Source organism: Falco punctatus, assembly GCF_963210335.1.
Source record: "Falco punctatus genome assembly, chromosome: 1".
NCBI lineage: Eukaryota > Metazoa > Chordata > Aves > Falconiformes > Falconidae > Falco > Falco punctatus.
The window spans coordinates 113,452,438-113,468,306 of NC_137580.1; the positions used below are offsets into that span (position 1 = coordinate 113,452,438).

General features: G+C 60.3%; 1 protein-coding gene across 1 annotated transcript; it reads left to right on the forward strand.

Moving 5' to 3' along the window:
* The first annotated feature begins 7,063 nt into the window (after nt 1-7,063).
* On the forward strand, nt 7,064-15,442 carry SPHK1 (sphingosine kinase 1). Its single transcript, XM_080381805.1, has 5 exons — nt 7,064-7,760; nt 12,441-12,590; nt 13,149-13,243; nt 13,469-13,584; nt 14,167-15,442. Exons 1-5 carry the CDS (start codon nt 7,241-7,243, stop codon nt 14,948-14,950), a joined length of 1,665 nt encoding a protein of 554 aa, XP_080237931.1. The 5' UTR covers nt 7,064-7,240; the 3' UTR covers nt 14,951-15,442.
* The last annotated feature ends 427 nt before the right edge of the window (nt 15,443-15,869 follow it).

The window sequence follows — 15,869 nt, forward strand, 5'->3', positions numbered from 1 at the left end:
TGTGTTTTGTATCACAGGGATGGCAAACAGCATTCATTTCATCACAAGGATTGCCCTGCGTTGCTTTGTCTGCCCTGGAGGGAAAGGTTCCCAGTAGCTTTAGAAGCCGCAGTGCAAGGTCATCATCATCCCAGTTTTCATCACCCAGTGGAGGGTGGAGAAGGAGGAGGAGGTCATGATAGGTTTCGCTCAGGACATGGAGGACAGGACGTAACACCTCTATTAGCAGCTGTCCCCCTCCTGGGCTGTTTTGGTGTGTGGGATTGGGTGCGTGATGGCAGAGGTGCCTATGGCAGTGGCTCCTGTCAGAAACATTTTGTGCTTAGCTGGGAGCTGCAGCATTGCTGTCACTCTCCTTACACTAAGCACTTCATTAAATGTTGTCTCTCTCCAGCCTTTGTTAAGATGCAGCATCTTCAGTGCAAAGAGAAATGCATCAGTGTCCCCTCCATATGCGGCTGCTGCACTGGCCAGGCACCAGGGTGGAAGGCTGTCTCCCTTTCACCATGCCTCCCTCCACAATCACTCAAGACCACCCAACAGTTATTTACCTGGTGCACAAGCCAGGAGAGTTCCCCCCTTTCACCTCACCAGCCACCTGGGTTTGTTCCTGCAGCAGGATCAGGCCACGGGGTTCTGTACAGGTGCCCTATCACAGCTGTAGGCCTGCCTGGACCAGCCACGAGCACAGCAAAACAGGCCACAGGGTCACATGCTGCAGCTGGACAAGGTCAAGATTTCTATCATTGCCTGCGCTGGCAGGGTGAGGGGAGCTGGGGCACATTCCTCACCCCCTTTGCTTGCTGCAGGGGACAGAGCCAGTGCAGCAACAGGCACCTCCCCCATGTGCTGCCACCAAAGCTGTGTGTGGTTCCCGGTGCCTCTCTAAGTCCTGTGTCCCCCACAGGTCCTTCATCTGTGCCTTGTCACAACAGGGACTATTCTAGCTCAGTTCCCATGTTCCAGCTTGTTCCCCACTGGCAGCGTAAAGCAAAGCAAGAACTAACAGCATCAGCTGTTGGGATTCACTGCAAGAAGGCAGCACAGCCAGGCATGTGATGCTGATCAGGCCTTCAGGCTGGCAATAGCCTTGCAGCTTGGGGTGAATCAGCAGCACCCGTTACGCCTTATGGGCACCCCCAACCCCGGGCAGGGCTCTCCCTCAGCCACATACATGGGTGCGTGTTTAGCTGCTGCTGTACTGCAAGGCACAGGTGTCTGGTAGCAGTCACAACACCCATGCTAAGCCATTCGTCCCAAGTTACTGGCTTTATCCTTCAAAAGGAAGGAGCTGAAAAAAATGTGAGGGGACAAAGTATTTTTGTGATGTAGGAAGCTGGCTGCTTCCTAAGGTCCCTACTGCACCCACCAGGGAAATGGCAGTTCCCAGGGGAGCAGGGATACTCCAGGGGTCTGGGACAGCAGCAATAAACTGCTGCAGGGACACCCTGGCAGGGCAACAGCAGCAACAAACCCCAGAGCAGCACCTAGGCTGGGGGAAGCAAGGGGGAACATGCCCCAGGGGTGGGGAGGGAGACCCAGTGCTGCAGGGGCCACAGCACCTCTGCAGGGTACTCAGCTTCCTACCAGCTCCTTCCCAGGCCCCCAGGAAGGGAATGGCTGCTGCCTTCCTCTTTTAGCACCCTTCCCTCCTGGTTTGCCATGCAATTCAGGTGTGCTGGATAAAGAAGGGTTGTTTAACCCCTTCCCACCCGGGGCCAGCTGGCTCCTCACTCAGCAGCCTCAACACACCAACTCAGTGCTGGTGCTATAGCCTCTTTCAATGTCCTCGGCCTCTGCTTTGCCATCCAGGTCCCCCAGCACCACCCTCTAGACCTCATTCCTGCTGCCACATAGGGTGTTCAGAGCCATCCTGGCCATAGGGGATGGATCCTGCCTGCATTGTCACCTCCCCTTGATTTCCCAGCTGCTGAAGCGGAGATGCAGTGAGTTTGCGTGTTCTGCTGCAGGGCAGCCACTGGCACAGCAGACCCCAGGTGGCACCTCTGTGCCCACCTTGAAGGACTCGACAACACTTTCTGCCCCAAACACAGCCTGCACTCATGTTTCTGAAATTCCCTCCGTGTGTCACCAACTCCGTCCTCGTGGGGAGAGGCCCAGCAGCCTGGCATGGGTGGCCCTGCAGGTCCCACCGGGGTGGCTGGTGGAGCTGCGAGGTTGGTATCAGCCCCCAAGGAGCCCGAGCAGGGCAGTGGGCAGAGATCGCAGCTGTTATCACTGTAACAACCAACCTTTCTCCTGAAAAAGGGAGCGACTCCAGATTCTCTGTGGGCTGGCAGTCACACCTGGTTTTACAGCCAGGCAAAGGAGAAGAAAGAAGCAATTCTGTTTACTTAGGGGCTAATTAATATCCCAGCTCCTGGCATGTACAGAGGCAGCAGAAACCTCCCCCACAGCGTGGTGGAGAGCAAGGCTTTGCAGCCCTTTATTATTTCATTATCAACCAGGCAGGATTAGGAGGGCGGGTCAGGGAACAAGCACCGGTTTTAAGCAGGTTTAGCTCCTTTGAAAAGGCTTACCTCAGTTCAGCCTCACTTGCTGGCTACAATGCAGTTATTTCCCAAGTGGAGGGGTTTGAGTAAGGGCAGGGGCATGGGGATGATGCATTTTTATAGCAAAAGATGGAAGCCCATCAGGGAAAACCTGGGAGGTTCCTTTACCAGAAACCGGCTTTATATGTGGAATTGCAATGACGAGGGAGGGCAGTTTCTCAGTTCTGCCAAGCCCTGCATTGCTCCCTGGAGAAAACCAGGGTCTTGGTGCTGCTCTGTGCACACTGGGGTGTTTTGGGACAGTTTTGTGCATGGGGCCAACACAGTGCTGGGGCAGGACAGCCATCGCAGGCAGAGCAGGAGGAGGTTTTGCTCTTCCTCCTGTACCAAGTTTCTCCCTGGGTGGTGTGGCTTGGAGCACACCCAGCCCAGCCCTGTAAGGAAAGAGGAGCTGTGGGAACTGCACCAGCAAATCGTTCTTCTTTCCCAGGCCAGAAAGGGGGGGATGCAGTGGGATGCCATGTCCCCCATAAATAATTCTGCCCTGTGGATGCTGCCCACAGGCCCCAAGCGTTGCAGTGGGGATCAGCCCGGGATGGAGCCTCCCAGCCCAGCCAGGTGGTTCTCATTGCAGCCTCTGACTCACCTCCCAAAAAAGCTTGTGACGAGATCGTGGTGGGAAACCACTATCGGGAAGTGGTAAAAACTCTGCAATGGCCTGAAATGTGGCTTCCCTCAGCAAAGGGGGAGATCAAACAGCAGCACTTTGGCCTCAATCCCTCTGACACCAGGGCTAGTCATCGGGGTGACTTTTCAGCTCAGCACGTGGTACATGTGGTTCCTCCAGACTCAGCAGCTTCTCGTAAAGCATTTGGGAGTGTTTTGCTCAAGGCGGCCTGACCTCAGAAACATTTTTGAGTAAATCATCAGCTGAAAGGTATGAGCTCAGCCTGCTGGTGCTGCCCATGGCTTCCTGGTAAACCCCTGTGGTCCTGGGCTGTGCTAGCAGATGACGAGAGCTCGGTGGGGGGTCAGGGCTGGGTAGCAGCCCCCAGCAGGTTGCAGAGCCTGGCTGTGATTTAGGAGCTGCTGTAACCCCCAGCTCCTCAGAGGTTAAGAAACCACCTGGGTCAATCCCTGGGCACTGTGTGAAGCTGGGCTTGTGGGTGATTCCTGCTGCTTATGGGCCACAGAGACAGAGACCAAGGGTGCAGTCACTTGCCAGAGTGCTGCAGCAAATCAGCAGCAGACCCAAAACCTGTGTCCCAGCACATGCATCTCAGGTGGGATGCGATCCCAATCACTCTCCTCCAGGAGATAGCTCTGTTAATTTCAGTCCCCTCCTGCTCTGTGCTGGTCTCCTGTGTCAGCACCAGTACCTCCCCAGGGAGCCACAGGGTGACTTCTCCTTGCGAGACCCTGCGGTGGGGGCTGAGAGGGGCCGAGCCGCAGTCCCCGTGCTGGATCTGCCCTGAAATGGCTCTGTCTCTGCATCGGCTGCTCTCGCAGGCTCTGCCTGGAAAGTTCCCACTGCTGCAGTCAGTGCCTGTCCCCCTGCCAAACCCTGCAGCCCAGCCGGCCCCGATGCAGCACCAAGCCGCGCTATTTCTGGCTCCACCTTGAGACATGTACCTTCAGCAGCGGAAACGATGCTAAAAAAGACAGATCCAGGATGAGCGCATCCCCCTCCCATTCCCATCCCTGGGTGGCTGCCGGTGGACGTGGCAGTTCATCTTGCAGCAGAGCCATGTCCTCCGCACGCCTCCTCCGGGGCTGCCTGCCACTGCTGTGTAGGCAGTAGGAGCCCAAAATCCGGGGCCTGCCCTGGCACTGAGAGCCTCCTGCAGCCAGGATGCATCACCTGGGGAGGGCAAAGGGTCATAGCCGGGCCAGAAAGCCTCCAGCCCCTGGGACAAGCTCCCTGGGGGACCAGCTCCTCTAGCAGCTGGGGGCAGGAGGAGGAAGAGCCTGGGGGCAGCAGGGAGCTGAGGAGGTGTTTAGTTGCCATATTTAACCCTTGACTTCTTGCACAACTCAAGGCAAACCCTGTCTGCTGCTTCTGCCTCAGTTTCCCCAAATACAGAGCATCCAAGCATCCATCACCTTCTCCAGTGAGTCTGGGGCATGGCACTCTGGATGTATGAGCCTTCTTCCCTAAATGATGTCTGTGGGGTCTGAGATACCCCACAGGCCCTCCCAGGACAGGAGTTTGAGGGGTATTTGTTCTTGCAGGGAGACTGGTGGCCTCTGTGGTCATGGCTGGACAGGACACCCTGCACCGTAGGCAAACTCCCTTCGTAATGAGAAAGGAGGTGGGAGAATTCACCACTGGCTATTCCCACCGGTACACTGGCTCCACATCACATCCCGGTGCTGCTTTCCCACACACACAGCCTTTGGAGCACCACGTGGGTGGGGATGGAGCCCATCAGGGCAAACAATAGCCCACAGCATGGGAGCCCTGGCTGCCAAGCACCCTTCGGGCTGCTGGTCAGGCCAAGGGAGCTTGTTAAGGCTCTTGTAATTAAGATAGCCAGAAAGGACTGTTTATCAGCACCGAGCAGTGAAGGAATCAATCCCACTTCTGCACTACACATTACATCTGGAGCCAACAAATGGTACCTGCGGGACTGGGTCAAATCAGCCCAGCACTAAGATGGAAAAGGTCTGCCTGGGTGTCCCCTGCTGTCACAGAGGCTGAGTTTATGACAGTCCCATTCAGCACCCAAGAAAAACCTGGCTGCAGCCTCCCCATTTCCCTGCCCCTGGCATTGCCCCCATGGGCAGCACTGCCTTAACCCTTCCTGTGCCCAAATGTGGTGGCATTGCCAGCTTCAACAGCTGGGGACAAAGCCGTTCTCAGCCCCTTTCCCCAGCCCACAGCACGGCTGTGGCCAGCAGAGCCCGGACGGGTATGTCACTCCTATTTAAAGCACAGGCAAGCAGTGCAAGGGGGGTGCCTGCAGCGCGGGGCCCCAGACGGATGTAGCGCGGTGAGGACAGAACCCAAAGCAGCCTCGTCGTTCCATGGCACCTGCAGGGAGCAGTGTGACAGCTGTTGTCATATCCTCCCACCATGTCTCGTGCCTTCCGGAGCGGAAATTGGGAGCAGGTTAGTCACTGAGAAGGGTGAGGGGCAGGTCAGGGCGCTCCCCAGCATCCAGCTATTTTCTCCTGTGACACCTTGCCAAGGACCTCGGGGCTGTTTACAAATGCTGGACCACAGCACAACAGTGGCTGGTGAAGTGGCCATGCCCAAATCTCACCCAGAATCAGCTGTGGGTGCTGTGATCCCCCAGCTGAAAGCATCGGCCAGTAAACAGCTGGGAGTGGGTTTTGCCCCACCACCCCTTCTAAGCAGCTCTCTGAACCCATAGCGCCCAGGGAAGTCTTTCTGGAAAGTGTGCTTCTCCAAATCATGGCATCTCGGCTCTCATTTTAGGTCACTGTGGGAAAGCAAGACTTATCTGCCCAGCTGGTTATCCTGTGCCTTCCCTGCAATTTTTGGCCAGTTCCAGCGGGTTTAAGTAGGGACAAAGGGCTGAGAGCTAATTAAACTGCTGTAAGTGTGAAGAGCGATGCCTCCCTGAGGTGCAAGCTCAAGGTTATGGGGCCCCCAGGCTGCTCCAGCCCAGCAGCACACAGTGTGCAAAACCCACACAAGTATTGCCATGAAGGGTCATCTGAGGGATGAGGAAGGGGCAAGGAAGGCCCAGGGGAGGCGGAGGAGGGGACTGGGGCACCTCTCCACCTGCCTTACCATTCCCACAATGCTTTTCCGAGTGCTTGTCATCTGCTTACCCGTGCAGAGGCTCAGCTCAGCTCAGCTTGGGTGAGAACCTCAGGAGAGCGAAGGGCCAGCTGGAGCATGTGGAGCAGAGCTATAGCCATGGTTGGCAAAGAAAATCATTGTTGGGCTGGGCCAGACCCCCTGGAGCCCAGCAGCCCCTCGGGAGGGTGAGGTCAGTCCTGTCATTGTAACAAGCTGCTGTCAGTGATTTTTGCCAGCCGCCACAGAGTGGCTCCCAGCCACGCTGGCAAGTCGCCTGGGCTCTGTCCCCAGCACCCTGTGCCCTGAGGTGGGGTTCATGACACAGCCCACCTCCCTCCACGGTGCTCCTTGCCCATGGCATCCCCCAACCCTCACTGATGTCTGATGGCAAGCCACCAGTGACGGGCAAGACATCGTCCCCCTCCATCCTCCCTCCTGGACGTGTCCCTGCCAGCTGCCCGCTGTCTTCCTCAATCCTTGTCACGCCTCGATTTCTCCAGGCACCCACTTCGGTCCTCTTGCCCTGTCCCAGCTGGAAGATGCAGAAATGGTGTTAAAAGCTGGTCAGCCCAGCGTGGAGCTCGAGGGACTCGCGCAGGCAGGCTCTCCCTGCCAGTGCCCATCTCTGCCTTGCTGGACACTGTGCACACAGGCTGGGGCTGGCGTGGCTGCCCAGCGCTGTGCCGTTGCCCTCCCCGGTGTGAGTGTGGGCCGGTGCCGTGCCAGCCCCAGGACCGTGGGAGCACCCACGTCGGTCGGGGCCGATGCACCCACAGCAAACCCGTGGCGTCACTTTGCCCACGCGTGTCTGCAGAGCCCTGCTCCAGCTGGGCCGGCGCTGGGGGAAACTGAGGCAGGCTGCCGGGAAGGCGGGGTAGGGCCGGGGCAGCCCCGGGCCGGTTGCCCCCCGGCGGGGAGGGGGGTATGGCTGGGTAGGTGGGTGGGTTAAATTTTTATGAATGGGGCCGCCCCGCCTGCCATTGCCGGGCGGCGCGGCGGGCGTCAGCAGCGAGCCAGCGGCGGGCGGCGCTCCCCGGCGCGTCCCGCTCCCGTTCCGCCGCCGATGGCTGCCGGCCGCCGCGCTCCCCCGGAGCCCGGGGGCGGGGGGGCGCCGGTATTACTTCAAGGCATCTTCGGTGCGGGCCCGTCCCCCGGTGCTGCCCCCTGCTCGCTGGCTTTGACGGCCCGGGAGCTGCAGGTGCGGCGTCCCGGGGGCTCGGCCGGTCCCGACACCGCGCTCCGCCTGGCCGACTGCGTGGGCTCCGCCGCCTTCCCCGCCGCCGCCGCCGCTGCCTGCTTCTCGCTGGTCTGCTACCCCCTCCGCGGGCCACGCTGGGGCTCGCCCGCCCGCCAGCGCCTGGAGCGGACCTTCCGCGTCTGCCTGGGACCCGACGCCGAGGGCAACCTGCGCATCGCCCAGGCCTGGAGCCGCAGAATCCGGGAGCTCTCGGTGCCCGCCGTGCCCACGCAGGACGGTCAGTACCGAGCCGCCGCCCCGCGCTCACGCGCGGCTGCGGGGGAGAAATTGTCCCCGTTCCGCCGCCGGTCCCGACGGAGCGGGCCTCGAACCCTGGGTGCCGGGGTTGTACCGGGCCCGTGGCTGGCAGCGGGGGCCCGCCAGCGCTCCACCGCCCGTGCCCAGGGGGGCGGCTGTCCCCGAGGGGCGGCGTGGGGACGCGGCTGGCGCCGAGCCGGGGGCACTGCGCCGTGCCCGGGCTGCAGGGGCGCAGCTCGGGGCCGGGGGGGGACACACGGCCGGGGGGGGGGACGCGCATCCCCGCAGGGTCACTTGAATCCCCCGGCCCCGAACCGCGGGAGGGGGACACGGGGACATCCCTGCGCACGGCACTGGGGGTGGCTTCTCCCCCGTCTCACCCTTAAACCAAAGGGGCAGCAGGGACGGGGTCGCACCACGGGGCCCCTTTGCACCCCTCCCCCCCCCCCTCCGTCCGCATCGCTTCGGTTCAATAACTAGCAAAGCTCCAAAGGGCAGCATTAACCAAGGAAAAAAAAAAAAGTCCTCGTTGCTGACGCAGGCAGGACAGGAGCCAGGCATCGTCCCCGGCAGGTCCCATCCATCATTTGGGAGCAGGCGAATCCCCCCGGGACCCCGCAGGGCCCAGTGGGGTCTCAGGGCAGCACGGAGGGGTCCAGGTTTAAGTTCCCTCAGCCCCTGCGAGCTGCCAGCAGCTCGGAGGGGAGTGGGGGGCTGAGACCTCCAGCTCCGGTGGGCAGGCTGGCATATATTTGAACATCTGAGTGCAGATTCAATTATATGCACTACTTCATTTATTTAGCTGTCCAGTCGCACTGATCAGACTTGGAAATTAAGAGGCATGCGGTTAGAGGGATCCTGTCAAATCATATTTAGCCCAGCTCTTCCCTTCTTGGATTTTAAAATGCAGCTTTTTTACATGGCCTGCAGCTACAAAACAACTTTCTGCTACTCTTCCTAAAGAATAACAAAAAAATCCAGTGGAACGTAGTGAGGGCAAAACCAGTTCCCCGGCTCTAGTTCCAGCCTGAACTCTGCAGCTGTAAGTCTCCGAGCGTTTTAAAACCCTCGCCCTTTCAGCAGGCGGTGGCGAGGGTGCTGGGGCAGCAGCAGCTCATTGCATGGCAGGGGCCTCAGGGGAGCCCAAGGAAGGAGGACAGGAGAAGGTAGTGTGGAATTTTGCAGTTATTTTTCTAGCTGAGGGCCAGCAGGATTTGCAAACCTCCTTCCCCAGTTTGGGACAGAGCTACAAATGCCTCTCACCACACCCTGCGCTTGCACGCACCCTCGTGTGCCAGCACTGTGACATGTGCGGGACAGATAAGGCTGTGCTGGGAAGCTGCTGTGCTCTGTGCAGAGCAATCCTGCTACTCTGTTCCTGCGGGGAGGGGACCCAGGGAGCCACCAGCCATCCTGTCCTGGTGTCATCTCAGCTCTAGCATCCTCTGGGATAAAAGCCCTGCAGACAGCTGCAGCAGGGGTGAAGCTTCCCCCTCCCTGTTTCACTCCTAGGGGAAAAAAAAAAAAAAAATCCCTCCACAGTTAATAACCCCCAAGTGGGGGCTGCCAACAGTGTGCAGGAAAGTGTCCCGCCCTGCAGCTGTCCCGGGGGGAGCAAAACGCCCCTGCGCTTGTATCCTGATGGGGAAATCCAACCCCTGGTCACAGCAGGAAGCTGCCATTGAGCAGCTGGTGTCACCACGGTATCACAGTGTGTGGGCAGTGCTGCCAGCAGCGAACGGGACCTGGCCTGGCTGCATGCCACCGTTTTGGGGTACTCCCTTGCTGTGCTCATCCCCTTGCTGTGTGGAGGTGACACTCTGCGGAGGCAGGATGCGGTGGGCATGCCCCTGTCCGTCCCAGCCATGCAGCAGCTGGGTCACCGGGCAGGACAGTCTTGTCCCTGCCAGCTGGGCATGCTTGTTCCTTGTGCCCAGAGAGTTTCCAGAAGGATGTGGGGACATAACGGAGCAGCTGGGGCTGCTGATGGCAGAGCTGTGGCAGCATGGTCCCTGCCTGAGTGTGACCAGGACACAAGTTGCGTGAGGGGATGTGGGCAGAGAGGGGAGAGCAGAGTTTGTGCGCTGGCAGCAGCTGGAGCCCCTTCCTCTTGCTGACTCAGTGTCTGTTTTGCTCAGCATTTGAGGTTGAAAGCAACCACGCTGTGCCGGGAAGTGGCTGAGCCTTGCCGAGATGACAGGGGCCGGCCAGTGTTGTGCAATCCAAAGGGATGCTCCTGACATCATTCCCACCCCCACCCCCCCAAGCATTGCTGCTGATGGGCTCCAGCTCTGAACCAGCACCTCTGCCATGGGAACCTGGGCTGAGCCTGGTGCTGCTGGTGTCACCAGTCCCAAATCGGGATCATGTCCCCATCCCTATTCACACCTTGGTACCAGCAGTCTGCCCCTTGTGATGGAGTCATGGCTTGAGCAGGGTTCGTCTTTCCTCCTCCAGCCATGGAATGGGTCCTTGGGGTCCCAGCCATACCCCACCGCCCTGCAGTGCCACAAGCTAGCAGCTACGGGGCCAGGCAGGGTTTTCAGGCAAGAGCCAGGTGCAGCTTTGTGTGTATGTCAGAAACGACGTGGCCGATTAGAAACACGGTGGGTTTAAAAACTGCGTTTAGGTTCTTGAAGCGCCTTGTATTCTTGCTCTGCATCCTTCAGGGCTGGGAGGGAGAAAGAGAGAAAAGCCCCCCATCACCTTCCTCTAGCAGCTGGGGCTTGAGCACAAACCCCCTGCCTGGGGGCTCGGCTGCATTTGCCTAGAGGATTTAGTGCCGGCTGTGCCTGAGGAAGGCTCTGGAGGGGCAGGAGCAGGGCCAGCCCAGCTCCGGAGTTGCCTGCTATGCATGACCTGAGCGCTTCACTGCTGTCCCCGAGGGCAGCTGGTCCCCTCGCATCTGGCAGCGCTGATAAGGGGCCGGAGAGGGCGGGGGGCAGCCGGCAGCTCCCCCTGGCCCTGGGCGGCAGCAGAGAGAGCCAGCTCAGATCAGCGCCCGGACCCGGGCTCAGCCCGGGGCTGACGAGGCTCACATGGGCAGATCTTTGCTGTGGACTTGGTGGCAGGTCCCAAGCAGCCAGCACGGTGACAGGGAAATGTCGTGGACAGTGACAGCCTTACCGGGTCATTCCTGGGGGCTGAAAATCAACCTGATGATGCTGAAGTCAGCAGAGCTGTGTGTGCCCTCAGGCCTGGGACCAGCACAGAGATGGGATGCTCCAGGCACTTCTCCCTGCAGGGCAGCTTGTGGAACTCGGCATGCCCGGGCTTCCCCATCACTGACGTAATGCTGAGTGTCACACAGGTGAGGTGGCACACATGGTGACCTCCATCATCCCAGGCTCCCCTCTCCCTGCCTCCATCCTGGTGGGAGCAGCAGGAGGAGGTTTAGCTAGAAAAACGCTACTCGTGGGTTCAAACAATTCAAATCACCTGGTGAATGCAACTCAAATCACCTGGTGTATGCAGGTGGACAGCCCCGGTGCCCGAGCTGGATGGCCCTGCCCAGGTTAGAGGGGGGGTTCCTGGCCTGGGGCAGTGCTGGGAAATGCCTTCTGCTTTCCTGACTCAGCTCCTGATGGAGCACTCTTTTTGCTGAGTCAGCAGGTGCAGCCCCCATGCTGCCTTGCAGAGCCCATGCACCCTGGTGGGCACCTACCAACTCCCCAAGGGCCAGGTCACGGCTTAGGGGGCCCACAGCTGGTGGGGACAGCCCCCAACCTCCCCCAAACTGACTTCACCCTGCAGGGCCAAGGGTTTCCAGAGGTGCTGTGGGAGCTCGAGGCATGCTGCCCTGCTTGTTTCAGGGCTGGGGGTGCCCAAGCAGCACCCAGGGGTCCTGCCCTCAAGCATGCTGCCGCCAGCTCCTCTGGGTGCCATCGCATCGCTTCTGCTCCCTGTGCCTGCCTTGCAGGGCAGCTGCAGCCTGGGCTCACACTGTCCCCCCTCACGGGGACCGCTGGGCTTGGGGGGGGGGCTGGAAGCAGGCTGGGGGACAGAGGGATGTGGAATCCTGCCAGGCTTGTAACTACAGCCCAACCAGGGCCCTCATGCACAGAACCTGAGCCCCGTGGGGAACAGGGGAAGCAGAAGTGTCCGTCTGCCAGTGCAGGTGTCTTTCCTGGCCCCACCCCATCCGCAGTGAATGCGGGGAATTGGGACCTTGAGTCCCAGCATGCTGGGGGGACTGAGCCGTGTCATGAGTTGTGGGGTTCAGCCCGTTAAAGTCACGGCCAAGAGTGTTTGGGGCCAGGTGCCCCTGGGGAGGTTAGGTTTTGAACCTCCGCTTTGGTTCCACCTTTCTTTCCTCAGGGTGTCCGAAAGCGCAGCTGGCATCACCTGGGGTGTGCAGGGATGCTCAGTGCGAGGCTCTGGCCTGGGCGTAAAACATCTCTGCAGACTGTGGGAGTGCTCAAGACGAATCTCTGCAGGACCCTGTGTCCCCATCTGTGCCACCTCCCCTGCTTTTCCAGCAAGGCCCCTCCATCCCAGCTCACCTCCCATGGCCTCTGATAGGGATGCAGCTCAGGGAGCTTGTGGGGATCGGGGGCAGCTCCCCTTCCTGTGGGGCTGTGGCAAATGCTGCCCCAGCTCAAAAAGCCCTCCCTAGGATGCACCACGACCCCACCACCCTAAGCCCTGCTCTCCCTGCCAGGTGACAGCTATGGGGTGCTGCCCCGGCCCTGCCGTGCGCTAGTGCTGCTGAACCCGCAGAGCGGCGCTGGCCGCGCCATCCAGGACTTCCAGGTGGTGGTGCAGCCCATGCTGGCTGAGGCCGACATCGCTACCACTGTCTTCGTTACCGGTGAGTCCACAAACAGCTCCCTCACCTCCTTCTCCTCCCTTCCTGGGATCCTACTTGGGTGCTGCCGTGCTGGGATGGGCTCCTCGGAGGGCCCGTACCCCTGGCATTGCCACAGCTGTGGCTCCTGTGGGGTTGGTTTGGACAAGACGATGGGTGGGTTGCACTCAATAGAATCATAGAGTCATTGCATGGTTTGGGTTGGAAGGGACCTTAAGGATCACCTGGTTCCACCTACCTGCCCTGGGCAGGAACACCTTCCACTAGCCCAGGGTGCCCCCAGCCCCGTCCAGCCCGGCCTCGGGCACTGCCAGGGATGGGGCACCCACAGCTGCTCTGGGCAACCTGTTCCAGTGCCTCACCACCCTCACAGTGAAGGATTTCTTCCTCATATCTAAATCTACCCTCCCTTAGTTAACAGGGGTGGCTGCCTTGCCTCCTGCACCCCTGGCTGGAACCCCCATGGGCACAGTGGGGCTGGGGTCACTGCCTGAGGGGTGGCAGCAGGCAGGGCAGAGAGGCTTGAGGGTGACGCTCGACTCTCTCCACTTTCCCCTGCAGAGAGACCCTACCATGCACAGGAGAAGGTGCGGGATGAGGACCTGTCACAGTGGGACACATTGGTGATCATGTCTGGGGACGGGCTGCTGTATGAGGTGAGCAGCATGTGGGCATCCCCCTGGCCAGGGTGGGCAGAGAGCCAGGACAAGAGGGGTACCTGCGGCAGGAGCCAAGCTTCGAGACACAAAGGCAGGCAGGGAATGGCGAAGGAGAGATGGCATCTGGCCAGGGGCTCTGCGGGCTCTGCTCCCCCCAGGCTGGGCAGGGGCCACTGGGTTCCCTGCCCCCTTGGGTGCCACAAGCTCCCTCCATCCCTGCAGGTGGTGAATGGGCTCATGGAGCGGTCGGACTGGGAGGATGCCATGAAGAAGCCACTGTGCATCTTGCCCGGGGGCTCTGGGAATGCCCTGGCTGCCTCCATCAACCACTACGCAGGGTGAGCATCGGCTCCGCTGCCAGCACTGCACTGGCTGGCACCGCACAGGCTGGCACACGTGGCTGTGCTGACACGGAGGCAGGGGGGATGAGGGAAGCGAAAGGCTGTGCATAGCTGCAGCCCAGGGGAGGGGTGCTGGGCTGCCCAGCACGGGGGTGCCTGTCTGGGCCCCCATCTCCCTGCAGGCTGGTGCAGCACAGCTCCAGCTGGGCCCTGTGACCATCAGGTTGCATCCCTGCATCGTCAGCTCCCCCCAGGCCCTTCCTCCTCTCTGGGCTCTGAGTCTGGCAAAGCTTTACCCTGAAGGGTCCACCCTGGGGCACAGCTGATCCTGCCGCAGGGAAGGGGGACTGGGATTGCCCTGGCCCAGCAGCCCCAACTCAGTTCCCTCTTTCAGGAGCTGGTTTATCCTTCCAACCCCCAGCAACGTCTCTCCCATCAGCTGTCCCTGAGGGACACTGGTACCCAGCTGAGATACATCCCAGCCGTGACACAGGGGTGAGGGTTGCGCGTGGATGCTGTGACAGCAGGAGAGGCCCCGAGCTGGGTCCAGCCCAAACTCACCCTCTCCATCCCTTGCAGCAATGATCACGTCGCCAAGAAGAAGCTGCTGACAAACTGCACCTTCATCCTCTGCAAGGGGCTGCACACGCAGATGGACCTGGTCTCGCTGAGCACGGCCTCAGGCAAGCGCCTGTTCTCCTTCCTCGGCTTCGGCTGGGGCTTCATCTCGGATGTGGACATCGACAGTGAGAAGTACCGCTGGCTGGGCAATGCCCGCTTCACCCTGGGCACCCTTCAGTGCCTGGCCAAGCTGCGGGTATACCAGGGCCGCCTCTCCTACCTGCCTGCTGTCCCCGGGCAGGACACCTCCTCGGCACCCAGGGACCCCCCCATGCCTGTCACCAATGGCCAGCCTAGCCACGTCCCGCCGCCAGTGGGGACGGATGTGCCTGGGTCTCTGCCCAACGACTCGCTGCTGGTGCCGCTGGGCCAGCCGGTGCCGGCGCACTGGACAGTGGTCCCTGAGGAGGAGTTTGTCTCTGTCTATGCCATTTACCAGTCCCACCTGGGCACTAACCTGCTGATGGCACCGGCGGCCCGGCTGCACGATGACTGCATCCACCTCTTCTACCTGAAGGCTGGCATCAGCCGTGTGGCGCTGCTGAAGCTCTTCCTGGCCATGGCCAGGGGGACTCACCTGGAATTGAACTGTCCCCACCTGTGCTACGTCTGTGTCCGGGCTTTCCGCCTGGAGCCGCGCGCAGCCACAGGCATCATGACAGTGGATGGCGAGGCGCTGGCTTGTGAGCCCGTGCAGGGCCAAATCCACAGCCGCCTCTGCCGCATCCTCAGTGGCTCCTGAGCTGCCAGGTTCGGCACCCCTGTGGTGCTGAGCTGCCGGCACAGCCCAGCACGAGGGCAGCAGAGCCTTCCTCCCACTCAGGAACCTCCTTCTCCTCCTCCTCCCATAGCAATAGCTCTTGGGGGCAGTGGGTACTCATGCCCTTGCTTGCCCCCATGCTTAGCTTTACCCCCCTGGGACAGCCACCAACACTGTCCCAAAAATGAGCCACGAGCCCCATCAGGTACTCGGTGCCAGCAAGATGCCAGCGTGTTTTATCCTGGTACGAGGTCCCGACCCCAGGTGGCTGCGCCGGCACAGCCCTGTCCCCTCCCCGGCTTGGATGCACCTGGTGGCATCGCTCTTGTCCCCGCCATGGATGGTCAGGACCAATATATCATATATCTAGTACAAGAAATTGACTTTTTAAATAATGTTTCTACCCAAAGCTTCCTGTAGAAGCAGAGTTTATTCTTGCAAGAAGTGCAATAAATATCTAGTGTTTGCAAAAAATTTCCCCCTGGTTTTTAAATCCAAGCTCATGGCTGCCGTCAGGGTCAGGGCTGCAGTGCTGTCACCCCAGGCCCACTTGGCTGTCAGGCGAGGTTTAGCTCAGCACCCTTTGCCCCCCGGCATCCTGCCCAGGCTGCCAGACCACTGTCATCTCAGGGTCAGGACCAGCACGGAGTGATGGCCCCAGGAGATGCTCCCAGGGAAGATGCCTCAGAGGTGGGACGTGGGACATCGCTGCCACTGACCCTGATTTTTGGGGTGCGCCGGTGCCTCCCTGCTCAGCCTTGCGCTGGGGCTGATTGAATCCAGGCGGCTCAGCCCCACAGCAATGTTTTGGGACGCCTTGGGGAAGGTTCAGTGCTGCTGAGCAAGGGCAGGGAAGGGGGTGTTGGAGCAGAGGAGTTTGGCTTTCTGGAGGGAGCAGGGG